The sequence below is a fragment of the Mytilus californianus genome, unplaced genomic scaffold, assembly GCF_021869535.1.
Source record: "Mytilus californianus isolate M0D057914Y unplaced genomic scaffold, xbMytCali1.0.p SCAF_21, whole genome shotgun sequence".
NCBI classification, from domain to species: domain Eukaryota; kingdom Metazoa; phylum Mollusca; class Bivalvia; order Mytilida; family Mytilidae; genus Mytilus; species Mytilus californianus.
This window is the reverse complement of record NW_026262670.1, coordinates 1,161,141-1,188,443: the sequence shown is the minus strand read 5'-3', so window position 1 is coordinate 1,188,443 and position 27,303 is coordinate 1,161,141. Positions and strand designations below refer to the sequence as shown.

At 33.1% G+C, this 27,303-nt stretch overlaps 1 protein-coding gene across 2 annotated transcripts in view; it reads left to right on the top strand.

Annotated features, from left to right (window-relative positions):
• Nucleotides 1-27,231, top strand: part of LOC127731944 (myotubularin-related protein 9-like) — a 40,602-nt gene extending 13,371 nt beyond the window's left edge. For both annotated transcript variants that reach the window (XM_052240878.1, XM_052240877.1), the window contains exons 3-15: nt 1,869-2,034; nt 3,712-3,863; nt 4,887-5,015; nt 7,019-7,175; nt 10,954-11,058; nt 11,891-12,016; nt 14,552-14,654; nt 15,650-15,788; nt 16,565-16,649; nt 18,437-18,506; nt 20,137-20,236; nt 21,881-22,008; nt 26,702-27,231. In XM_052240878.1, coding sequence (XP_052096838.1) covers nt 1,869-2,034; nt 3,712-3,863; nt 4,887-5,015; nt 7,019-7,175; nt 10,954-11,058; nt 11,891-12,016; nt 14,552-14,654; nt 15,650-15,788; nt 16,565-16,649; nt 18,437-18,506; nt 20,137-20,236; nt 21,881-22,008; nt 26,702-26,786 — 1,545 coding nt within the window. In that variant the 3' untranslated portion in view covers nt 26,787-27,231. The remainder of the gene's footprint in view (nt 1-1,868; nt 2,035-3,711; nt 3,864-4,886; nt 5,016-7,018; nt 7,176-10,953; nt 11,059-11,890; nt 12,017-14,551; nt 14,655-15,649; nt 15,789-16,564; nt 16,650-18,436; nt 18,507-20,136; nt 20,237-21,880; nt 22,009-26,701) is intronic.
• Nucleotides 27,232-27,303: the final 72 nt, after the last annotated feature.

Below are 27,303 nucleotides of genomic sequence, written 5' to 3'. Positions count from 1 at the left end.
ATCTATATCATTAACGTGAAGCTTAATACAAAAATTTATGATAAAAGAGATGATTTTTCATTTCCTATCGTTAATTATCCATTTTTAGATGGTGACGTTCCCTTGTCACCATCTTATGGTGTTTATATATCTCAGCTTGTACGATTCGCTCGTGTATGTAACAACGTATTAGATTTTAGCGAGAGAAATTTATGTATTACTGAAAAATTATTACACCAGGGTTTTTGATATCATAAACTAGTCAAAATAATTACTTAATTTTATCATCGATGCAAGGACATCATTCGTAAATATAACTCAACATGCAGACATCTTATACGTTCAGGTATTTCACATCCAATCTTTTATGGTAATATTCTTTACAAAGCACAAAAGTGTCAATATTCACCTCAAAAGCTAACAAAACCTTTAAACAGACTTATTAAGAAGGGATATAGTTACGATACTGTTGTCAGGTCATTAAAGATTGCATATTTTGGCTTTAATATTGATTCACTTATAGGGTCTTTGCATCGGAATTAAACACATTTATTCTAAAACCAGTTGTTGGCATGACACGGGTTATGTTCTTCTCATATATTTTATGACGGTATACTACTAAACCCCTAACAGGAAGGATTGTGCCTGATATTCATATGATGAAGACATAATCTTTCAATCAGTTTAATTGAGGTCTGGAGTTGGCATGTCAGTAACTGCTAGTAGTCTGTTGTTATTTATGTATTATTGTCATTTTGTTTACTTTCTTTTGTTTCCTATTCTGACATCGGACTCGGACTTCTCTTATACTGAGTTTTACTGTGTGTGTACTGTTGTGCGTTTGTTTTTACTACATTGGCTAGAGGTATAGGGGGAGGGTTGAGATCTCAAAAAACATGTTTAACCCCGCGGCATTTTTGCGCCTGTCCCAAGTCAGGAGCCTCTGGCCTTTGTTAGTCTTGTATCATTTTTAATTTTAGTTTCCTGTGTATAATTTGGAGTTTAGTATGACGTCCATTATCACTGAACTAGTATACATATTTGTTTAGGGGCCAGCTGAAGGACGCCTCCGGGTGCGGGAGTTTCTTGCTGCATTGAAGACCCATTGGTGGCCTTCGGCTGTTGTCTGCTCTATGGTCGGGTCACTGTCTCTTTGAAACATTCCCCATTTCCATTCTCAATTTTATACTAGTTCAGTGATAATGGACGTCATACTAAACTCCAAATTTTACACAAGAAACTAAAATAAAAAATGATACAAGACTAACAAAGGCCAGAGGCTCCTGACTTGGGACAGGCGCAAAAATGCGGCGGGGTTAAACATGTTTTTTGAGATCTCAACCCTCCCCCTATACCTCTAGCCAATGTAGAAAAAACAAACGTAAAACAGTACGCACAGTAAAACTCAATTCAAGAGAAGTCTGAGTCCAATGTCAGAATAGGAAACAAAAGAAAATAAACAAAATGACAATAATACATAAATAACAACAGACTACTAGCAGTTACTGACATGCCAGATCCAAACCTCAATTAAACTGATTGAAAGATTATGTCTTCATCATATGAATATCAGGCACAATCCCTCCTGTTAGGACATTTGGATGGAATTCAATATTTGCATTATACTGTTATACTACTGTGGATTCATCTATTTTCGTGGATAACAATTTTTGTGGATTGAGGAAAACTTGCATTTTCGCGGATATTTGATTTCATGGTTTTGCCAAAGTCTGCATACGAGCCTATATAAAATTCTTCTGTTGAACATTTAAATTCGTGGTTCACCTGTATCCACGAAAATTGTATCCAATGAATAATAATGAATCCACAGTATCAAAATAACAAAAAGGCGAGACATATCTCTGTGTCAACAGTTTATGTTATTTCAGCTTCTACATAGTGCTATTGACAGTACAGAGAAAAAAATGACCCAGTCAAATGGGAAATATATACTGATTTTGAGATGTAAAGACTTGCAGATGATAGAGTTAGAATTCAACGGTGGCGATGATTGTTTAGATGTAGCATCATCTATAGAGAAACTGTCTCATGTTGGTAAGTGGTACACATGAAAAGAGGAGAGAAATTGTTGGTTTTGCTGAACAGGTTTTATTATTATTTTCTTCTTTTTATTTTCCAGATTAATACATTTTTGGAATGAGTGCATATACACACAACCATAATTTTAAACGACGCCATCATTCCCAGTAGACTAAAAAATGATATTATATGAAAAGAAAACATTATACTACAGACATTTAAAGGGTTTCCCATTGGTCAATTTTATTTTTGACACCTCTTTTTCCAAAAATTTTTTTTTTTACCACTTTCAATATTTTTTTATATTCCTTTTTGCTAATAAATTTCTATTTACAGTGTCATCCTTTCATGTACATTAATCCATAATCTACATTTTAGTTAATAAAAACTTAATTAGAACAACGGTGTCAACTCTCCCAATCTCAGTGAGAGCCTCCCAACAAAGAAAAAATAACCAAGTAAATTGAAAGACAGAAAAAAAACTTTTAATTTCATATGACCACCTGGTCTGGGACTGGCAAGGGCTCACTAACTTATGTGTGATAAATATTTCAGATCCTTGGTTTGGTTTTATTTTGTACATGTTGTAAAATGACAAAAGTCAAACAGCATTGCGTTTTAAAGCTGAACATTTCAAAATACAATTTGCTTATTAATATGTTTTCATCAAAACACTGATGTGTCTTTCTGTGACTATGACCCATCTGAAAGTGTGTTAAAAGCTGCTGACTCAAACATCAACCAAACATCTAAATAATTGCATATTAAATGTCAAAATAATAATTGATATATGAGCAGCGTTGGATTGAAATCAACCTTATCATCCTTATGCAAATGAATATCAATACATCTGTTAACCTTTTTCAGGTTCAAGAAATCTCTACAGAAAGTCTGTCACTGTTTGAAAATTGAGTTGTTATAAGAATAAAACACTTTTATTTAGTATTTGAATGTTCCAAAATAAGTCAAAGTCTTATATAGATATAAGAAGATGTGGTATGAGTGCCAATGAGACAACTCTCCATCTAAGTCACAATTTATAAAAGTAAACCATTATAGATCAAAGATTCAACACGGAGCCTTGGCTCACACGCACAGCAAGCTATAAAGGGCCCCAAAAATTACTAGTGTAAAACCATTCAAACGTGAAAACCAACGGTCTATAGAAAATGAAAGGATATGGAGTAAATGTTCATGGGACAAAATCGCACGCTATACATAGAAAACTATCAAAGAACAGGGCTTTTATTCCTATTCTTCATCTTGACAGTTGATGTAGGGTAATCTATATAAGAAACGAGAAACACTTATGAACCACATCAACAAACGACAACTACTGAACATCAGATTCCTACATGTAAATGTATAGGTTCACTTGCATAAGGTCAGACAGACAGAATGGCAGGTTCCCTGTTCTCAGTTATTATCACAGACAGACAAAGGTACCAGTGTCAATTTCTATCTGACGCAGCTCATATGGAACTTGAATTTATGTTGTTATTACAAATAACAGTAAGTGATAAAATTGAGAATGGAAATGGGGAATATGTCAAAGAGACAACAACCCGACCAAAGAGCAGACAACAGCCGAAGTGGTCTATGAAATGACACCGAAAATAGAGCTATTTGTTGTATTATACAATAATAATTCCAGTATCAACAGTATCTAAGTAGGTCAGAATTTATTTATAGATGATATTAGCCTGAAGTATCCATTTTTCTATCGAGCTGGATTTGAGCCATTAGAGGACGGTTGGCAGGCGTTTTTACCAGAGAATGAATACACACGGTTTAAAGATTGCTCTGAGGAATGGAGACTTAGTTATGTTAACAAAGATTATAAGGTATATTACTCGCGTATGAATAAGTGAACAAATCGTGACATATTTCATATGCTTCTTTTAACCTCAAGGGACACCTTGTCAAAAGGATAAGTGATCACTATTGCTATCATTTGGCAGTCATTTTCTTGTCCAGTGTTAATTTTGAATTGTCATTCGCTGAAACAATCAGGCTAACAAGAACCTGAATTTGATAGGCATTTTTTTTTAAAGCCCTGATGGAAAAAAGCACATCTCTTATTTGATGAAAAACAAGTCTGCCAAAGGACAGTTTTTGTCATGTGTCAACGAAGTAAAAAAAGCAAGACATAGGCATGCTGTTTCTTGTGGCTGTGTCAACAATGTATTAGTTTCATAATTGTGATAATGTCAAGTTTATGGGGAACCACTAGTGGTAGGTCAATGATATTTGGTATGCAGTTGTATTAGCATTGGGTCATCTCATTTCCATGGAGATTATTTTGCCCACCCCTCAGTCATGGTCTATCTACTTTGAAACTTTTGCTAAAGTACACTTTACATGTATTATTTTGTGATTTGGTCAGTTTAAGGGGAACTATTAGTGGCAGGTTAACGATATTTGGTATGCAGATATATTAATGTAGCATTGGCACCATTACATTTCCATGGAGATAGTTTGGCTTTGATTTATATGGCCCCACCCCTCATCATGGTTCATTGACTTTGAAACTTTTACATAGTTTACAAGTTAAAGTTTGTGTTTAGGGTTGTTTAAAGGGAACCACTTATGGTAATTCAATGGTATTTGGTATGCAGTTTTATAACCATTGGCATTTCACAATTCCATGGTGGTTATTTGGCCCTGCACCTTAAGTCATCGATCATTGAATTTGAATTGCCATTTGATTTCAACATTTGCATTATATCATCAAAATTACAAAACACAAGCCATGTGTGTGTGTGTCAACAGTTTATTTTTTCAAGAAATTAGTTTGGAAATGTTTACTTTTTTTTTTAATTTGATTTTTTTCTTGAATATATTAAAATATTTGATTAATATTATAGGTTTGTGCATCCTATCCACATGCTGTGATTGTACCTAAATCCATAGATGATGAAACAGTTATAAAGGCATCCCAGTTCAGACAGAATGGCAGGTTCCCTGTTCTCAGTTATTATCACAGACAGACAAAGGTACCAGTGTTAAATTTTTTCAATTCATACAGACCGTAGGGTAACACACTTTTAATTCATGTAATTTTCACTTTATTTGTTCAGATATGATTCTGTTGAAAAATCTCTGAAAATGGAGGTTGACATTCTATGAAAATGGAGGTTGACATTCTATAAAAATGGAGGTTGACATTCTATAAAAATGGAGGTTGACATTCTATAATCAAAGTACTTAAGTACTGAACATCGGATAACCGCAAGTTCTTGTGGATGGTCAAAAGCACTTGTCACAGAAAAAAATCACATCTCTATACCTGAAACTGAGGTTAATGTACAGAGATATATTTTTTTCTGAGACAAGTTCGTGCGTGGATGATGAATAAATGACAGGAAATTCAACCTCACCGTAATTAGTTAAACTATTATATTGTAGTGATACAAATCAGTATACACTGGTTTGTTGTTATATATTATATTATTCTAACATGACGTCCTTCAAACGCTTTGAGTACACACCCGTGGTAAAATATGAATATATTGTCTGAGCTGTTCCGATCGCACTCCCACGTCATATGCCTTTTTATGAATGAGCTTCCTGACGTCATAGAACGATGACGTGAGAATATAAGCATTTTATGGGAAAATACACGCTTGTGAAACCGAAAATCATCACAACAAGAAAACGTAAACAAACGATGCTGAAATGTGATATAATCCAATTTTTTTATGTTCTTTTACGTCAATTGAATAGTGCGTTTGTTTATGGGAACGGCAAATATTTGCCTTCACCTAGAGCGCTTCGATCCAAAAGAATTGCCGTATTTATCCTATTAGAATCCAAATAATTCATGGGGGCTTGAATATATCGTGATTTTACCACGGGTTGTCCCTTTATGCCAATATTTTATCCCTCGCTATCGCTCAGGGTAAAAAATTTAGCATAAAGAGCCAACCCGTGGTAAAATCACGATATATTCAAGCCCCCATGAATTATTTTTTAAATATAACAGTTACATATATATATAATTTTCATCCATTTGTATATCATTCTATTATACTATTCTAATAAAAGTGCTGTGCAAGTGCATGGTGGACACTCTTCTGTAAAAATTCAATTTTTCTAAAAGATTGGATATGAGTAGGCATTCATATTTTCCCGCAAAAACAATTACAGAGTTACTGGTCCTTGGTGGGATTGTCGCAAAACATTCTTGGGATATTCTTCCGCATGCTTTAACACAATTTTTCAGTACATGTGCATAGATATTATCAATGATCTTTTACTTATATATATATATATGTATCTAAGACAAAACATTTTTATATTATTAATTTATGTTCTAAACAAAATTTTTTTTATCAGTATTCATTGAAGAGATGTATTTATAACAAACAATAAGGAATGTTAGTTTGCACTTGTTAATATCCGCGTATTTATCTTGTTTATAGATGTTATACAAAACGAAAGTTACGTAATAGAAATCTAGGCGATAGCAATACATCAGAATGCCCTCATGGTCATCGCAATGTAAAAATGGAGGTTGATATTCTATGAAAATGGAGGTTGACATTCTATAAAAATGGAGGTTGACATTCAATGAAAATGGAGGTGGACAATCTTTAAAAATGGAGGTTGACATTCTATAAAAATGGAGGTTGACATTCTATAAAAATGGAGGTTGACATTCTATAAAAATGGAGGTTGACATTCAATGAAAATGGAGGTTGACAATCTATAAAAATGGAGGTTGACATTCTATAAAAATGGAGGTTGACATTCTATAAAAATGGAGGTTGACAATCTATGAAAATGGAGGTTGACATTTAATGTAATAACTGAGAATTGATTTGTGGTTATAAACTTTAATTTTCCATATGGTGAATGATATGACACTTCAAAGTAAAGTTGATTTGATAATTTTTATTTTGTTGCTCCTGTTGGAATGTTAACATGTGCAGGTTATTTCAGGTTCTTTCATATTTTTCACCATTATTGATTACATTTTGTTTTTTGGTTCTTCCAGGCTGTTATGATGAGATGTAGTCAACCATTGACAGGAATGAACAACAAAAGATGTAAAGAAGATGAACGAATGGTCAATTCTGTAATGGGGCGTGGCAACAAAGGTTATATCATAGACACAAGGTCCCCTTCTGCTGCAAAATCAGCACAGAATAAAGGTATGGTAAAGTCTGTAATGGGGCATGGCAACAAAGGTTATATCGTAGACACAAGGTTCCCTTCTGCTGCAAAATCAGCACAGAATAAAGGTATGGTAAAGTCTGTAATGGGGCATGGCAACAAAGGTTATATCGTAGACACAAGGTCACAATCTGCTGCAAAATCAGCACAGAATAAAGGTATGGTAAAGTCTGTAATGGGGCATGGCAACAAAGGTTATATCGTAGACACAAGGTCACAATCTGCTGCAAAATCAGCACAGAATAAAGGTATGAAGAAGTCTATAATGGGGCGTGGCAACAAAGGTTATATCATAGACACAAGGTCACAATCTGCTGCAAAATCAGCACAGTTTGAAGCAGAGTTTCTAAGTTATATCTGAGAAAATGTTCTATAAAGACGCTCACACTCAGAGTCACCAAACTCCATTTAGATATTTTCCTGGTACAAGGGAGATAACCCAAATTGAAACATGTTCCATTGCTTACTTTAAATGCATTGTTAGTTGCTACTTCAGAAATGTTTATTATGTGATACCATATTTTGCATTTTTTGTCAGTATTGATATCATTGATTTTTATTCCCCACCTACGATAGTAGTGGGACATTATGTTTTTCGGTCCGTCCGTTCGTCCATCCGTCTGCCCCGCTTCAGGTTAAAAGTTTTTGGTTAAGGTAGTTTTTGATGAAGTTGAAGTCCAATCAACTTGAAACTTAGTACACATGTTCCCTATGATATGATCTTTCTAATTTTAATGCCAAATTAGAGTTTTTATACGCCCGTTTACGGGACGTATTATGGTATATCGTTGTCCGTCTGTCCGTCCGTCTGTCCATCGTCAACATGTCGGACATTAACTCAAAAATGCTTTAACCAATTTGCATAAAACTTTGATGAATTGTTTATATCTATTGACGTGAGCTCCCTTTCGTTTTTTATAAAATTTAGATTTTACGTTTACGAGTTATGGGGTTTTATTCATTAAAAAAAGGGGGATTTTCCAGTTTTCGGACAATAAGTCAAGAATGCTTTCACCAACTTGCAAGAAATTGTGGTGAATTGTTTATATCTATTGAAATGAGCTCCCTTTCGATTTTTATAAATTTTAGATTTTACGTTTCCGAGTTACAGGGTTTTATTCATAAAAAAAGGGGGGATTTTCCAGTTTTCAGACAAAAATTAAAAAATGCTTTCAGCAATTCTTATGAAACTTTGGTGAATAGCTTGTATGTATTGATGTAAGCACCCTTTAGAATTTTATAAATTTTACATTTTACATTTCTGAGTTATGGGGTTTTATTCATTAAAAAAGGGGTGATTTTCCAGTTTTCGGACAATAACTCAAAAATGCTGTCACCAATTCTCATGAAACTTTGGTGAATTGTTTATATCTATTGATGTAAGCTCCCTTTTTATTTTCATAAATTTCTAATATGACATTGAGAATTAATTGAACTTTATTTGTTTATAGTCTGACAACAGATTTACTAAGTATTGCACAACAGCAAGAAATCTTTAATTGAATATAAATTCAATTCATATAACCAATTTCAAGATCTTTGACTACATTTATTCAGAAACCTATAATATGTCAAATATTTAATAACAATCCAAATTCAGACCTGAATCAAGCTTGAATATTGTGTCCATTTTTGCCTCAACTGTTCAGGGTTGGACCTTTGCGGGCGTATCTAGCTGCCCTCAGCGAAGCAGTTTATTCGTAAATTTTTGTAATCTTTTACAAAAATCTTCTCTTCTGAAACTACTCGGCCAAATTTAACCAAACTTGGCCACAATCATCACTAAGGTATTTAGTTTAAAAAATGTGTCCAATGACACCGCCCACCAATCAAGATGGCCGACATGGCTAAAATAGTACATAGGGGTAAAATGCAGTTTTTGGCTTATATCTCTGTAACTAAAGCATTTAGAGCAAATTTGACGTGGGTAAAAATGTTTATCAGGTAAAGATCCATCTGTCCTGAAATTTTCAGACGAATCAGACAAGCCGTTGTTGGGTTGCTGCCTCTGAATTAGTAATTTTAAAGAAATTTTGCAGTTTTTATCGTATATTGGTATGACATTGGCTTCGTCGTCCGAAGACACATTGGTTTTCGCACAATAACTTTAGTTTAAGTGAATGGATCTTTGTGAAATTTTACCATAAGGTTCAATACCACAAAAGGAAGGTTGGGATTGATTTTGGGGGTTATGGTATCATTAGTTAAGGAATTAGGGGCCAAAAATAATCATTTTTGTAACTTCCAGACAATAACTTGTGTGTTAGTGTATTGATCTCTCTGACATTGTACCGCAAGGTTTCATATCACAAAGGGATTGCTGGGATTGATTTTGGGGGTAATTGCCTCAAAATTTTAGGAAAAAGGGGCAAAAAACAAGCATTTTTCTAGTTTCATGACAATAACTTGTGTTTAAGTGTATGGATCTTTCTGAAATTGTACTACAAGGTTCCATATCACAAAGGAAAAGATGGAATTGAGATTGGGGGTAATTGCCCACAACGTTTAGGAATAAGGGGTCAAAAAGGAGCCAAAAATAAGCATTTTTATAGTTTCCAGACAATAACTTGTGTACAAGTGTATGGATCTCTCTGAAATTGTACTGCAAGGTACCATACCACAAAGGGAAGGCTGGGATTGATTTTGGGGGTAGTTGCCTCAAAGTGTTAGGAATTAGGGGCCAAAAAGGGGCAAAAACAAGCATTATTCTAGTTTCAGGACAATAACTTGTGTATGGATCTTTATGAAATTGTACTACAACATGTACAAGGTTCCATATCACAAAGGGAAAGGAAAGCTGGAATTGAGTTTGGGGGGTAATTGCCCTAAATGTTTAGGAATAAGGGGTCAAAAAGGGGCCAAAAAACAAGCATGTTTACAGTTTACAGACAATAAATTGTGTTCAAGTGTATGGATCTCTCTGAAATTGTACTGCAAGGTACCATACCACAAAGGGAAGGCTGGGATTGAGTTTGGGGGTTATGAATCACAAGGGGTTCAAAAAATTGAGGGGGGGGGGGGATTTTTTTTTTTTATTTTTCTTTAAAATTTTCCATTTTAAGTTAGTTATTTTTGATTTATATATAAAAGAAAATAATAATGATATGGTTTGATTTCATCAAAAATTGAAATATTGGGGTTCTTTGATATGCTGAATCTAACTTTATTTAGATTCTTAATTTTTGATCCCGTTTTCAAATTGGTCTACATTAAGGTCCAAAGGGTCCAAAATTAAACTTAGTTTGATTTTAACAAAAATTGAATTCTTGGGGTTCTTTGATATGCTGAATCTAACTGTGTATGTATTTAGATTTTGGATATTGGACCATAATAGGTAAATTAAAAAATTTTAAGTTCTTAGACCACATTCATTCTGTGTCAGAAACCTATGCTGTGTCAAATATTTAATCAAAATCCAAATTCAGAGCTGTATCAAGCTTGAATGTTGTGTCCATACTTGCCCCAACTGTTCAGGGTTCGACCTCTGCGGTCGCATCAAGCTGCGCCCAGCAGAGCATTTTATTTTTACCCCAATTTCACGGTCCACTGAACATAGAAAATGATAGTGCGAGTGGGCATCCGTGTACTATGGATTCATTCTTGTTTTCATTTTCTTTGATCTTTATTCTATGTCAGTTCTGAGAGATGATAATGAAAACAATTATTTTAGTAGCACATATAAATTAGAAACTATCATATTCTCAATGAAGTCTATTAAATATAATGAATTTCATACTAAATGGAGTTCTGTTGTAGGTGGAGGTTATGAACCTGAGGTATATTATCCACAGTGGAGGCGGATACATCAGTCTGTGGATAGGAGACAAGCTTTCCATGACTCACTCATCAAATTGATGGAATGTATGTTTATTTTTATTGTGGATACCATATTATACAGAATTTCAGGTTCCCTGCTCATAGTTATTACCACAGAAAAGATATAAAATTCTATTCAAAATTCATTTGCTATGAAAAAAAAAAATTTAAATTATAAAAATTCACAAATTTTGAGAAACATCTTTGTGTGCTAGAATTTCAATGAAAATTGATATTTAGAAATATAAGATATTTTAAATTGAATCCATATGTCAAACATGTTCTAAACTGAGACAATAATTTACTTTCTGTCAAAAATTTATAATTTTGAGAAACATCTTTTTAGTGCACAGATAATAGATGTATAGGTATATTTGGCTATTTGAAATTGTTTCCCTGGAAAAAATGATTATTGACAATGACACTATTGGTGAAAAAACACAGTTTTAAGTTAAAATTCACAAATTAACTCAACCATCATTTTCTTAGGATTTCAACAAAAATCATATTAATGTATAATATGCTATTTGAAATTGATCCTCATTGTAAAATATTAGGTTTGTTTTTTTGGGAAAAAAAAATTGCAAATTTTGAGATCTTTTTGTCCTAAGATTTCAACAAAATACTATGTGTAGGTATAATATGCATCCCTGGAATCAAAATTGAAAAAAAACAAGCTTTTTATTAAATTATAAATTTTCCTTTTGCTAGGATTTCAATGAAAATCAGTATGTATAGGTATAATTTGCTTTTTCAAAATGATTTCACATGTCAAATTGTTTTTTGCACACCACTTACAAAAGTGCCTGCAAAAAAGTGCAGGTGGGGTGCCCTTGCTGACATGTTAGATTTTTAGTTTGTAACGTCTACATTTCAGCATCCCTTGACAACACCAGTAGTATGGACAAATGGTTATCAAAGTTAGAATCCAGTAATTGGTTATCTCATGTCAAAGATATTCTAACGTGTGCTTGTACCATAGCACAGTGTATAGATTCTGAAGGTATGATTCTAATGTGTGCTTGTATCCATCTGATGAGTTAAGCCTTTTTCAACTGATTTTTATAGTTTGATCTTATGTTGTACTGTTACACCACTGTCCCAGGTTGTGGGAGGGTTGAGCACTCACAAACATGTTTAACCCCGCCTCATTCTTTATGTCAGTGGTTGTCGTTGGTTCATGTCTATCATATTTGTTTTTCGTAAATTGTTTTGTTATAAATTAAGCCGTTAGTTTTTCTCAATTGAATTGTTTCATATTTTTCATGTCAGGGCCTTTTATAGCCGACTATATACAGTATGGGTTTTTCTCATTGTCGAAGGCCATATGGTTGCCTATAATTGCTTACATCCACTTCATTTGAACTTTGGTGGATAGTTGTCTCGTTGGCAATCATACCACATACCTTATTTTTATATTGTACCATAGCATAGTAAATTTATTCTGAAGATAATTTACAGTACGACCTTAAATATAAACATTGGATACTTTTTGAAAGGTTTAAACAACAATCCCACTGAAAAAATGTTAAAATTATATGAAATTATAACTTTACAACAGTTTCTGTGTTGGTCCATTGAACTAAGGGATTTGATACAATACTGGATAACCTTCCCTGTGCTAGTCCATCACTCTATAGAACCCCATCTACTAAGTCTGTTGGTATTTTAATGGTGTATTCTTATAGTACTTTCAGTGCTGGTCCCTAGATCTGAGGGATTTGATACAACACAGGATTACCTCCCCTGTGCTAGTCCATCACTCCATAAATGAGTTTTTGTTGTATTTTTACAGGAGCTTCACAGGGAAAAACTTAACTGTTTTTCTCCAGGGGACAGCTGGGCCTCCAAAATAATATTCTTCAGGGGCCAAACCAATATTTATACTAATGAACTAAAACTTTAATGCAGTTTTAATATACTAATAAAGCCTTTTTTTTTTGGTAATCCTATTTGTAGCTTTTGAATCTGATAAAATTATTATATATTTGAATTATTGCCACCTGAAATATATACTTTATCCCCAAAATTGTCTCCCTTCAATTTGAACTTCCTGTTGACATTTTGACAATATGGCTGTTTCTATGAATCATTAAATCCTATTTCAAATTACTGTGGATTCATTATTATTCTTGGGATACCAATTTTGGTGGATTTTGTTATTACAGGTGAACCATGAATGAAAAAGTACGATAAGGCCCGTTTTTGGCCCCCCTATTTTCTCATTTTTCAAATTCTGTTTTGGAAAGCTACTTATTATGTTAAAATATTCCCTGAGGTTTGAAGTTGTTTGGATGAACTTCAAAACCACCAATTTTAGCAACTAAATGAGGTGAGGGGGTAAAATTTCTGTTATTATTCAAATATTGTAATTATTATTCACTTTGCAGGTGTTCCGTACAACTAATTTTTAGATTTTTTTGTGCCTGCGCCAACGTGACCCAGGAATTTTTTTATTCCAATGTCATGAGAACTGTTTTTGCAGTCTAAATCGCAATAATTTTCTCCGGGTCACGTAGGCGCATGCTATTAAATCTTAAGAAACAATGGCCGAAAATCGTACTTTTTCCTTCTTTTGGCGTTTTTGATGCCCTTTTACCCCCCTCGCCTCACCCATTTTCTGAAATTAATGGTTTTGAAGTTCATCCAAACAAACTTCAAACCTAAGGGAATATTTTAACGTGACAAGTAGCTTTCCAAAACAAAATTAAAAAAATGAGAAAATAGGGGGCCAAAAACGGGCCTTATCGTACCTTGTCCTTTCCTATAGTCTTATATGTAGACTTTGGCAAAACCACGAAATCAAATGTCCAAGAAAATGCAAGTTTTCCTCAATCCACTAAAATTGGTACCCTCGATAATAAATGAATCCACAGTAAAGCCATCCTCAATGGCATTATTCAACTATATTTTTCAATTAATTTTTGTTGAAAATTGGATAGCAAACTAAATATTTTGATATTTATTTATGTGATTTTGCGCTTTTTTTTTTTTCATTGAAGATTTTGTAAATAGCGATGCTTGGACAAGTTATCTTCAAATACGGGCTTTTTATGACTCCCTGGACAACTGGAATGCATCTCTAAAGCAATGTAAATTTAACAGTTTAGTGGAAAACACTAAACAATAATGAATAATCGTAGAAGCTTTAAAAGAGAGATAAGAACACAGGTTTTGAGAAGGGGTATATGTCAAATCATGACTTTGCATCGAAAACTTAGTTGACCGACCTGGTTTTGGTTATTAAATTGAACTTACTGGTTTCCTGAAATTCTCTCTTTAATTTTCCTGCTTTTATTAGACAATCGGGTTTCCGGTGAAAAGTGTAGAAATGGGATTCACTGCAAAATATTTAACAGTCACCAGCTGGGCGATCAGGATGATAAAATATATTCCCCAAGCTGAAAATCTGGTTTAAGTTTAGTCCTTGATTCAGTATTGGTCCATGGATCTGAGGCATTTAATACAACACAGGATTACCTCCCCTGTGCGAGTCCATCACTCTATAATTGAGTTTTTTATTGTTGTATTTTTACAGGGGCTTCAGTATTGGTCCATGGATCTGAGGGATTTGATACAACATTACAGGTCACCTCCCTTGTACAACTTATATTGGACCATGACTGTAGGACCATTAATGGGTAAACAATTTAGGATTATTTTGGTCTTTTCTCATGCAGTTAGATGCAGTTTTAAACTTTTTTTGTATGAAATGTGACTTAATGCAAACCATATATGTAAAGACTTGCCATTTTACATGTTTATTTGCTTCAAAAGGCCTGAGAACACAGTTATTTCGTAGTGCATTTCTTTTAGACAGTAAAGTCAAATAAAAAAAATGGCACCTGCTCTATCTCAAAAAGATTTTTACAGTGTAGTGTACTACTATTGGGACAAATAATATCAAAATTATAGAAAAGTCTACTAGCTCTAACTGTATGAAAAAAATTTGCAAGTTATACACTGTCCACACTAGGGACTATATTTGTAGACAACGAAAATCTAAGGACGATAACTGTGTCCTTGGACCAAAATTAAAGCCCTTATTGCAGGGCATGAATGGTTATAATTAGAATATTTGTTTGCTGACCTTTGACCCAATTTGGTCCTAATCTTATTTATTTATTATTTTAAGATTTGAAGCCTAAGTAGAACGTGAATGGTTACAAAGTGGACATCCATTTTCTGACCTTTGACCCAAGTTGGTCCTAATCTTGTTTGTTTATTATTTTAAGATTTGAAGCCTAAGTAGAACATGAATGGTTACAAGGTGGACATCCATTTACTGACCATTGACCTAAATTGGTCCTCATCTTTATAGATTTGAAGCCTTGGTTACAAGGTGGACATCCATTTACTGACCATTGACCTAAATTGGGACTCATTTATTTATAGATTTGAAGCCTTGGTTACAAGGTGGACATCCATTTACTGACCATTGACCTAAATTGGGACTCATCTTATTTATTTATAGATTTGAAGCCTTGATTACAAGGTGGACATCCATTTACTGACCATTGACCTAAATTGGGACTCATCTTATTTATTTTCTAAATTTGAAGCCTTGGTTACAAGGTGGACATCCATTTACTGACCATTGACCTAAGTTGGTCCTAATCTTGTTTATTCTTTTTAGATTTGAAGCCTTGGTAGAACGTGAATGGTTGCAAGGTGGACATCCATTTGCTGACCGCTGTTCCAAATCAGCATTTGCCATCACTAAACAGAGAAGTGAATCTCCTGTTTTTCTTCTCTTTTTAGATTGTGTCTGGCAGGTTGGTATATTCATATAGTTTCTCAATCAATTAATATTCCATGGCACATCTAGCAAAGATTATGAATTATTTTAAATTTGAATATTCCATGGTGCAAATTTAAAGCAAAGACTGAATTATTTTTAAATTAACCACTCATATTAAGTCAATGATATTTGATATGCAACTGTATCAGCATTTGCACGTTTCATTTCCATGGAGATTATATGGCCCCTCCCCCTCATCATGGATTACTGACTATCAAAAATTTGCATAGTTTGTTTTTAGGTTAGTTTATAGGTATTTGGTATGTAGTTGTATTGGCATTTATCCTTCTTCAGGGAGGTTATTTGACTTTGCACCTTCAGTCATGATCTATTGACTTTGAATGCTTTGCAGAGTTTATATGCTAAAGTATTGCCATTTTAATTTCAATATTTGCGTTATACATGTACTCACGGATTTTCTCACTGTGTTGAAGACCCATTGTTGGCCTTGGGCAGTTTTCTGCTCTTTGGTCAGGTTGTTGTCTCTTTAACACATTCCCAGTTTCCATTCTCAATTTTACTATTAAAATAACAGAAAGGCGAAACATGTTTCTGTGTCAACAGTTTATTATAATTTAGACTATTCTACATTGCTTTTGATTCATTCTCTGACACATGAACTAAACATCCATGAAACTATCTTCATGGGTGTCTTAAATACTCTGAAACAGACCTTTTATACTGGCATGTACATATATATTATACTTCTTTGCTTTGTCAAATAATTGATAAGTGTTATTTACATTGTAGATATGGCAACAGTTTCCTTGTTCATTTGAATTCAATGAAGAGTTTCTAGTCATGTTGTTTGAACACACCTACTCCTCACAGTTTGGTAGGTATTATATAAGTGGAAAACAGAAGCTGCCTACATCTAAATCTTGTTTAGATTCACAAATCAATATAGGCATTTGTCTTTGGGATTTTATAACCTTTACTGAGTGGTTATCAGTCATGGATATGTTTAGTGGGAAGATGTCAGGCATGGTAACCTTTAGTGAGAGGTTATGAAGGTAGGGTAATCTTAAGTGAGGGCATCAGGCATGGTAACCATTAGAAAGAGGTTAGCAGGCATGATAACCTTTATTGAGAAGGCTTCAGGCATAGCTATCTTTAGTGAATTGTCATCAGGCATGGTAACCATTAGAAAGAGTTTAGCAGGCATGATAATCTTAAGTGAGAGACCATCAGGCATGGTAACTTTTAGTGAGAGATCATCAGGCATGGATACCATTCTTGAGAGGGCATCAAGCATGGATACCTTTATTGAGAGGTCACCAGCCATGGTAACCTTTATCTAGAGGTCATCAGGTATGGTAACCATTAGAAAGAGGTAATCAGGCATGGTAATCTTTAGTGAGAGTTTATGAAGGTATGGTAATCTTTAGTGAGAGTTTATGAAGGTATGGTAATCTTTAGTGAGCAGTCACCAGGCATGGTAACATTAAGTGAGAGGTTAAAAAGGTATGGTAATCTTTCGTCAGAGGTCACCATGCATGGTAACTTTTAGTGAGAGGTCATCAGGCATGGTAATCTTAAGTGAGAGGGCATCAGTTATGGTAACATTTTTTTGAGAGGTCATGAATACCAAATTAAAAGAATTGTGTATCAATGAAGAATTTAGAAAAAGAAAACCACTAATTTGATTAAAAAAAACTCAACAGATCTGAAAAAGTAAATATTAAAAATGGACACTTAATTTCTGCTATTAGCATGGTATTTATATTAGCACAACAGAAGTACCATTCAAACCATTCATTTACAGTAGATTATCATTATGAATAACAAAGGAGATGTGAGTTATATTTTCATAAGACATATTCTCATTAATGGCCATAAAAGGACACTAAAATGTCAACAAACAGTCTTTGATAACCATTTGTCATCTATAAATACCTTATGTCAACCATATTTACTATGTGTCAACCATAAATACCATGTGCTAACCATACGTTTGTATAAACAATGTCATTCATATATACCATGTGTCATTTATATTAACCATATATATATATCATGTGTCATCCATATATACAATGTGTGATTTATACATATCATGTGTGATTTATACATATCATGTGTCAATCATATATACCATGTGTTAACTTTATAGACTATATGACAACCATAGATACCATATGTCAAGCGTATGTACCATGTGTCAAACATACAAACCATATATCTACCATATATACCATGTGTCAAACATACATACCATTAGTCAACCGTTTATACCACATGTCAACCATATGTCAAGCATATATACCATATGCCGACATTATATACCATGTGTTAACCATTAATACCCTTTGTCGATCATATATATATATATATATATTATGTTATCAGTATATACTATGTGTCATCCATAAAGACCATATGTCTACCAGTATTCAACAAAATATACCATTTGTCAACCAGGTGTCAGTCATTTATTATATGTGTCAACCAGGTGTCATCAAAATATACCATTTATCATCCAAGTGTAAGCCATATATGACCTATCAACCAGGTGTCAGCCAAATATTACATGTGTCAACCAATTTGTTTGACCCTGATTTTGTGATTAAAGGAACAGTCTTTTTGTGCTTGTTGTTATTGGATATTTTGTTCTATTTTTAGGTACATTCCTGTGCAATAATGAGAAGGAAAGAAAAGAGTGTAAATTGTCCTCCAGAACAGTCTCTTTATGGTAATTGAAGAAAAGTATAAATTAAAGTCTTCTCTATTTAGAAAAAAAAACATAAAAGGCTACAACCATCTTGTTTCTAGTCATTATTCATCAAGAAAACACTTTGACCTTTTAAGGTAAAAAATGTCCTGACCCATACTGGGTGACGATTATATGGGCATTATAGTTTAAAGATTTTGCAGACAGGATTTAAAATATAAATTGAGAAAATATCCTTTTAAGATTTTTCATTTGAAATTGTACATTATATACCATTTTTATGCCATCACTTGGCGTCCGTCATCGTCCGTTGTCTGTCGTCGTCCTCTGTCGTCGTCGTCGTAAACTATTTAAAAAATCTTCTCCTCTGAAACTACTGGGCCAAATACCTTCAAACTTTAACTAAATGTTCCTTAGGGTATCTAGTTTATAAATTGTATACGAAGTTTTGATCCAGCGACAAACATGGCCGCCATGGCTAAAAATAGAACATAGGGGTCAAATGCAGTTTTTGGCTCATATCTCAAAAACTAAAGCATTTAGAGCAAATCTGACTTGGGGTCAAATTGTTCAATTGGTCAAGATCTATCAGCTCTGAAATTTTCAGATGAATCGAACAACCCATTGTTGGGTTGCTGCCACCAAATTGATAGTTTTAACAAAATTTTGCAGTTTTTTGTTATTATTTTGAATATTATTATAGATATATATAACTGTAAGTAGTACAGCAAAGTAAGTTCTACAAAAAAGTTAATATGACCATAATTGTCAATTGCCCCTTAAGGAGTTATTGCCCTTTAAAGACAATTTTACACAATTTTTTCATCAAGTTTGCTAACATTTAAAAATCTTCTCCTCTGAAACTACTAGGCCAAATACCTTCAAACTTTAACTAAATGTTCCTTAGGGTATCTTGTTTCTAAATTTTATCCGAAGTTTGTATCCATCGATAAACATGGCTGCCATGGCTAAAAATAGAACATAAGGGTCAAATGCAGTTTTTGGCTTATATCTCAAAAACTAAATCTTTTAGAGCAAATGTGACAGGGGTAAAATTGTTTAATTGGTCAAGATTAATGGCCCTGAAATTTTCAGACGAATCGAACAACCCATTGTTGGGTTGCTGCCACCGAATTGGTAGTTTTAACAAAATTTTGCAGTTTTTTGTTATTATTTTGAATATTATTATAGATATATATAAACTGTAAGCAGCAATTATGTTCAGCAAAGTAAGATCTACAAAAAAGTTAATATGACCAAAATTGTCAATTGACCCCTTAAGGAGTTATTGCCCTTTAAAGACAATTTTACACAATTTTTTCATCAAGTTTGCTAACATTTAAAAATCTTCTCCTCTGAAATACAGGTGAGCGATTCAGGCTCTTGAGAGCCTCTTGTTGTCTTCCCTTCTTCTTGGAAGTGCAACTTTGGCCTACCATTTTTGGCATCACTGTTGGCAACAGCCTTGTCAACAATTGCTTGAAATTTGTGATTAGATTGCCCATGAAATACATGTGTTACTTGTTTATTGTAAAAGTGTTTGAGCGCTGAATTGTTGATCAATCTAATTCCTTTTGAACTCTTTATTTTGAATGCTTGGATTTTAGAACAGCCTTGGTAACATTTTTTTAATCTTTAACTTTTTTTACAGGACATATTTAGCAAGACCAGAAGTTTTACAGAAATATCTTAATCCTATGTATGATCCTAATCCTCGAGTGATATGGCCCTCTGTAGCTCCACAAAGTTTGGTATGTGGTATTACATTTTTCTTATAATTACGTTACATATATGTTTCATTATGATATTATGTTATTTTGATTGGCTAACAGCAACCTCGTGTCATTCTGATATTAACCTTCTTTCAAAATGAAATGTAACATTCATGATGACTTGAGCTTCCACAATAAAGTGCACAAGTAAATAAAAGAAAAACTTGATAGAAATCATGTTTTCATGATCCTAGCAAAAAAAAATGTAAATATAAGTATTTAATGTTTCTTTTAGTAATTTTATAGGGTTATGAAAGCGTTGATCGTGCACACTTTTTTAGAATGAAGCACTTCCGCACTTCATACAATATGTACTTTGGTCAACATTTTTACACCCGAATAAATTTACAAAAAGAAGCATTAAATTTTTAATTGATTTAATTAACCATAAGCAATAATCATACACAAACTACCCTGAAAAGTAGGTTTTAAATGAAAAATACATATTTGTAAGAATATGACTATAACATGTATAATAAAATGTGATAGTTTCTGTTTTACTTATTATAAATTCATAAATTAAGGTAAATCGGGTGTCTTTTTCTGAGCATCTCTTCTGGGCATGTTGCAAAAATACTCTTTTGGTTTAAAAATATTTAAACAATTATCATTCAGTATACAATAAAAACATATAAATTTGAAATTTAATGAAAGATTAAACTACCAAAAATTTAAAGTGTATTTAAAATTTTCAGAAAAAAATCCTTTTAAAATCAAGGGCATTTATTATTGAGAGCGAATCACTGATTACTGATAAAAATGTGAGATTTAATTAATGCGATTATAAAAGTTTTGTGAAGAAAATCACTACTGAAACTATGAATGCGAATTTTTATTATTAAAAACCTGATACTGTCATATTATCGCATGGATAAAAACAATATAATAATTTCTGAATTTACAGTAAATAAGTTCACGTTTTGTCAGAACAATGATTTTAACATAAAAGACATCATAATTTCTCCTACAAGGAGGTAAGTCATTACACCAAGTTCCGAATAAATCTCTGTCAAATCTGTAGTCACTGTGTTTTGTCTTGCCTTCAATGTCTTACGTGATTAGGTCTGTTTCTCAAATACTATAAGCAGTAGGTAAACCATATGTGGTGTATGGAATGACTGTAATGGGTACTTGTCAGTCTGGCAGGTATCATCTGACCTTAATCTCATTTTCAAGGTTTATTGGTCAATGTTAAGTTTTTGTGTTTTGGTCTGTTTTTCTAGTACTATAAGCAATAGGTCAACTTTATTTGGTATATGGAATGATTGTAAGGTGTACATGTCAGTCTGACAGTTTTAACTGACCATGACCTCATTGTGATGGATCTTTAAAAATGTCAAGTTTATGTGATACTTATAGTAAAAGCTTTATCTTTGAGACTTTTAACATAGAATCAATGGTCAGTAAATCAGGCAAGACAACACCGTGTGCACTCTTGTTATGTCATAGGGTTGCTATCTCATTTATGTATATCTCTCATTACTTTTATTCATATAAGGTCAGTTACACAGGTGCCACATGTGGAGCTGGAGTTGCTTACCATTTGAATGTCTATATGGTATCTTTCACCTCTCTTTTACACAAATCATGCAGTTTTATCAACTTTTATTTATGTTTTTGCAGGTGTTGTGGTCTGGGTTATACCAGAAATCTATAATTGACCAATCAAAACAGAAGGAGGCTTGGCAGGAAGTCAGTAAAATAAGAGAGTATGACAAGGAATTAAGGTCAAAGGTCACCAAACTTAGGAGGTAACCATACTTACTACATGTAGTGATGTTTAAGCTCATATACAGTACGCACAGAGAGTTTGTAATCACGAACTCTAATCACGGATCTCGGAGTGTAGCGGTGTCACACCGCGAATCACGGATTATACTCCCAATTTCCTCCAAATATTCTCTCCCAACACCGCGTGGCTGTTAATTGGTTTATTGCCCATCGGATGTACCGAAAATTAATGACGTGTGACAACATAATCGGATTAGCCAGATTTATTACCTTTGTACATTTAATCGATCTTGATTGCACCTGTGTGCTTTAAAACACGGTATTAAAATTTCCTTTCTTTGACAGATAAAAATGTGACATTTTCATTCAAAATAAGATAATTATTCTTGTATGTATTTGCCCCATGTCATTGTCATTTGAAATAAAACGTACAAACGTATAAAAATACGAATAAAACACTTATTTTGTATTTTTATTATAGTCCGGTCAGGTCATAATTTTTGTTTTTTCAACAAAGACGATTTTACTACAATTAGAATCTTTTATGACCTACTCAGTGAGCAATATCCGGTTCATTAATTGTTCAATATATAAATATCAACTGGCTTAAAACAAAATGATGTTTTTACGGTAATTTGTCCAATCTAAACCCAAGAGTTAATTTATCGGATCAACAAGTGAACTCTGTTACTTTCAATTTATTTTGCAATGTAAAATATTATGTTTCACTACCTCGGTAGATTACCGACTTGAAATATTTGAACTCAGAAAAGAAACTGTAAAGTGACAACTCTGTTGAACGAAGGGAAAACGTTTTGTATGCAATGTGCCCTATATTCATAAAAACACAACACTGAGAGACATTCCCCGCCCAGACACAACACAATAATCACAACCTAATTTAATTATATGAAGAAAAAAAATCATGTGTTGTTTATCTCTGTTATGATCTGTTATTGATCCTTTATTATTTAAAATAAAATTGGATGGGCGCAATCCGTATTTTACTGCTCGTTAAAAGTCCTTGGCGAAATATAAAAAAGAAGTATTTCAACAATTAATACTATAGAATACTTAAATGAAATTATATCATGTTCTACAAGAAAGAAATATGTGAAAAAAATGTGGATCGGATTTTTACGATCTACACATTTTCACAGAGGATCTCTACCAACGCCCAACAGGAACTGAACGACATGCATCCTGTTTTCATCTACCATTTATGTATATTGTTGACCATGGACGTATAAATAATGTCCAGGTTTATGTCCTGTGTTGACTGAGAAACGTAAAATTAAAAGGCTGGTGTTCGTTTATTCAGAAAAGGATTATATATTTTCCCACGGTCATCCAGAAAGGTCACCTGAGTTTACTGTTACGTGATAATATTTCCCGCCAAATAAAAATCTCGTGGACAAAATTGATGTCACTATTTTTAGCATTCAATATTGTGAGCGAAGTCAAGTTCACGGACTGTTGATCACTGAGATGTGTATCGTCTTCCCACGGCAATTAATTTCTTTTAAAAAATTAAAAAATCACTGTCCTTTATACAACACACAAGTTTACATTCATTGTGCGTAAATGAATATTATGCAACGACGAGTTGATGCAGCTATAGAAGTATTCCTGTTGTAGCCGAAATGTAATTATTTATCCTAAAGTAATGCCAACAAATCGTAAAGAGAAAATGCTGTAGACTTATTAAGCATAACGAATGGTGAATAGTATTTTCTTTTTTACTTGCATATACAAATTTTGAGACACGTAATTTTCTTTAAACTGCTCACTTTTATATTCAGCATTTGTTTCCGTTTATTTTTACGCAAGTATGTCTCTTTTCGTAAATAAAATAATTTACCGATGAAATAAACAAGGTCAAAATCAAGTATAGTTTTTGTTATAAAACTTTAATGCATTTGAAAGAATTAACAACAACATTTTGCTTTTAAATCTTTAATTTGTTTCAAGCAATTATGTAATCGTAAAATGAAAATGGCGTTGACTTATTAGCATAACGAATAGTGAATAATATTTTCTTTTTTACTTGTATACAAAACTTTGATACATGTAATTTTCCTTTAAAATATCCACATTTATTCAGCGTAAGTCTCCGTTTATTTTTACACAAGTATATCTCTTTTGTAAATTAAATATTAATTTACTGACCAGAAAAAAAACCGATTTTTAATAAAACTATTTTTAAATGTACCGTGTAATTGAAAGGATTTACAAAAACGTTTTGCTTTTAAATCTTTTATTTGTTTCAAGCAATCAGAAATATAACCTGATTATCAATAGACAGGAAATACAATTGTTTAATTACATAAGTAATCTCACATACCTTGACTGTCGCGTGCCGGTATAGATCAGAAGGATTAGGGCAATTAATTACCTGGTGTGACACCGCGTCACACCGGACTGGGAGAGATGTCGCTAATACAATAAACAAAAGGTAGCGAATTCACACGGAAGTCTGAGGGAATACTCCCAAATTTCTCCGAGAATTTAGGGAGGGATGTCAGAGTTTCTTGGTGTTCGGAGTTTTGGAAGCCTTTCGCGAAATTTGTACTGTAACATGTATTTGTTTCATTTTGTTGTTGTGTGAAAACTGCTGAAATTTTTATACCAATCAACCATAAAACATGACTACCATTGACTAATAAAGTAGAAGATGGAGGGTGAATAATGATACAGTATTTATGACCTTTGTGAATTCTGCTTGACGATTCCACATAGGTGTAAACATCAATAAAAATGGGGGAAAATGGCAACATATTTAAAAAAGTTCTGATAACTACTGTAAAGTTCCAATTGCAACCAGGCTAATAAAAGTGGAACACCCTCAGGGCTTGACATTACCGTTTGTCTGATTGTCTGGATCAACAACATATTGGGTGGAACACGTGAATAATCATCAAATTAAAACTTTTTCCCTTTATTGACCTACAATTATTGAGTTTACATTATTTCTAAAGAGTTGTATAACATAATTAGCAATTTAAATACTTTGGTTTGCAATCATTCAATAATTAATTGGCTTCTTTGACAACTACTGTATAGCGGGTTATTTTCGCTGGTGTAAAATTTCGCGATTGAGGGGCAACAAAGTATACGAAAAATTTTGGCGGTTTTTATTTTGGTGGATTCTTAAATCCCAATTAAATATTTTGGTGGATACCGAAATTGTTGCAGATAAAAAGTTGTAAAAATTGAGAAGCAAGTGTCTATTGCTATAGTTAATTGATTTTTTTTACTAGAATGACGTTTTATTTATTGATTAAATTTTACACACTTCTTTAAATTTTACGGTTGATTAGTTACGAAATTGACCGGACCTTTGTTGTACTTACTAATTAGGTTATAAAATTATCAAGAGTGTAATATGACACTAATCAATAAGGGTAAATACCTGATAGAGTTACTTACACTCTTAATCTATTTTACACTAATTGATAAGGGGATATTACATGACTAATTGCATCATCACTTTTGATTTCTCTTGGATTTTACCGTTATTACAATTTGTGATAACGGAAGACAATTTCCGGTAAAATACATTGACAAAAAGCTTATTTTCGGATACTTTTTCACAGTTCTTGATAATTACTAGTGTAAACAGGAAATGTCCCATAGATGCATGGGTTAATGATATGGCACGTCTAGACAGAAAATTATGTGTCCAGGACTCATGTACAAGCTTTAACAAGAACACTGGTTTATATATCAAAAAAACATTAAAATAAAATTTTTCAAACAATAAATTAATTGTGTATAAAGGCATTGCCTTGATTTATATTCATCAGGAACGCTTGAAAGTCTAGAGTTTGAACATGATCTAATAAATGTGTCAGTAGGTAAGGACACTCACAACATTGTTTAATTGTTTATGCCCCCAGCGTAGAGGAGGGGGCATTAAGTTTTACCCTTGTCCGTCTGTACGTACATCCGTACGTCCCAAAATTGGTTTCCGTTCTCTAACTTTAGTTTGCCTCAACCAAATTTTATGAAACTCATACACAATGCTTATTACCTCAAAACACAGATCAAGTTTGAATTTTGGTGGCATCACTTTTACCATTCTAGAGTTATGCCCCTTCAAAATGGAAAAATTGCTGAATTTTTCATTTCCGTTCTTTTACTTTAGTTTGCCTCAACCAAATGTTATGAAACTTATGCACAATGCTTATTTCCACAAAACACAGATCAAGTTTGAATTTTGGTGGCGTCACTTTTACCGTTCTAGAGTTATGCTCCTTTACAAATGGAAACATTGCTGAATTTTTCGTTTCCGTTCTCTAACTTTAGCTTGCCTCAATTAAATGTTATAAAACTTAAACACAATGCTTATTACTACAAAACTCAGATCAAGTACAATTTTGGTTAACGTCGCTTTTACCGTTCTTGAGTTATGTCCCTTTATAGTGTTTTATGCAAGCGGGGGCATCATCTGTGTCCCATGGACACATTCCCCATTTATTTAACTTTTGACTTAAGAAGTTGGACAAGTTGATTTTCTTGCAACTTTCCTGAATGGACAAGTTAACAAAAAATGATTATGTCCCTTATAAAGCATTTCTAGGTTTATAGTAGATCACCCAACCTTCTTCAAAAATGTCTGCCTGTAAAGGAGCAAATTGCTATTGATTAATTGATTGATTGATCGTTGGTTGTTATTGCTGATAATATCTGAATGCTGTTAATTTATTTCAGACAACTGGCCTCATTAGAAAGAGAAGCACTAGGAGTTGGACTGATTCTTCCCTCAGAACTTGGTGTTGATTGTATACCAGAATGAGGTCAATATTCAGGACAAACTTGCTGGATTAATTTTATGAAAATTGTATAGTCTGTAACATACTGATATAAGAGACTTTCACGTTCTATTTTGTCTTAACATACTGTTTCTTTTGTTACCATGGTTATACTATACACATTAATCAGTTTTATTAAAGTTGGTCACTGAGAATGAATTTTTCGATGATCAAATTATTTTATTTTACATGGTAGATTGGAAGTTATTATTATAAAGAATATCACATTACTGCAATTTAAAGTCATATAATTAGTTTAAAGTTCAGGACTGTGCATTTGAATAATTTGAAAAATTTATGAAGGAATATAAATATTTTCAAGTGACCAAACTTTTTTTGACAATATGTGCAATATTTAATTGTTGATGTTATCATGTTTATGTATGTACTTACTGAGATAAGTAATAAAGTTTATGATGCTTTGTTAAACTGTCATTGATCCAATCAGTGACAATTAAGAGTTGGCCTGTTAATTCCAAATGGGTCCTTGATTCTGCTAGC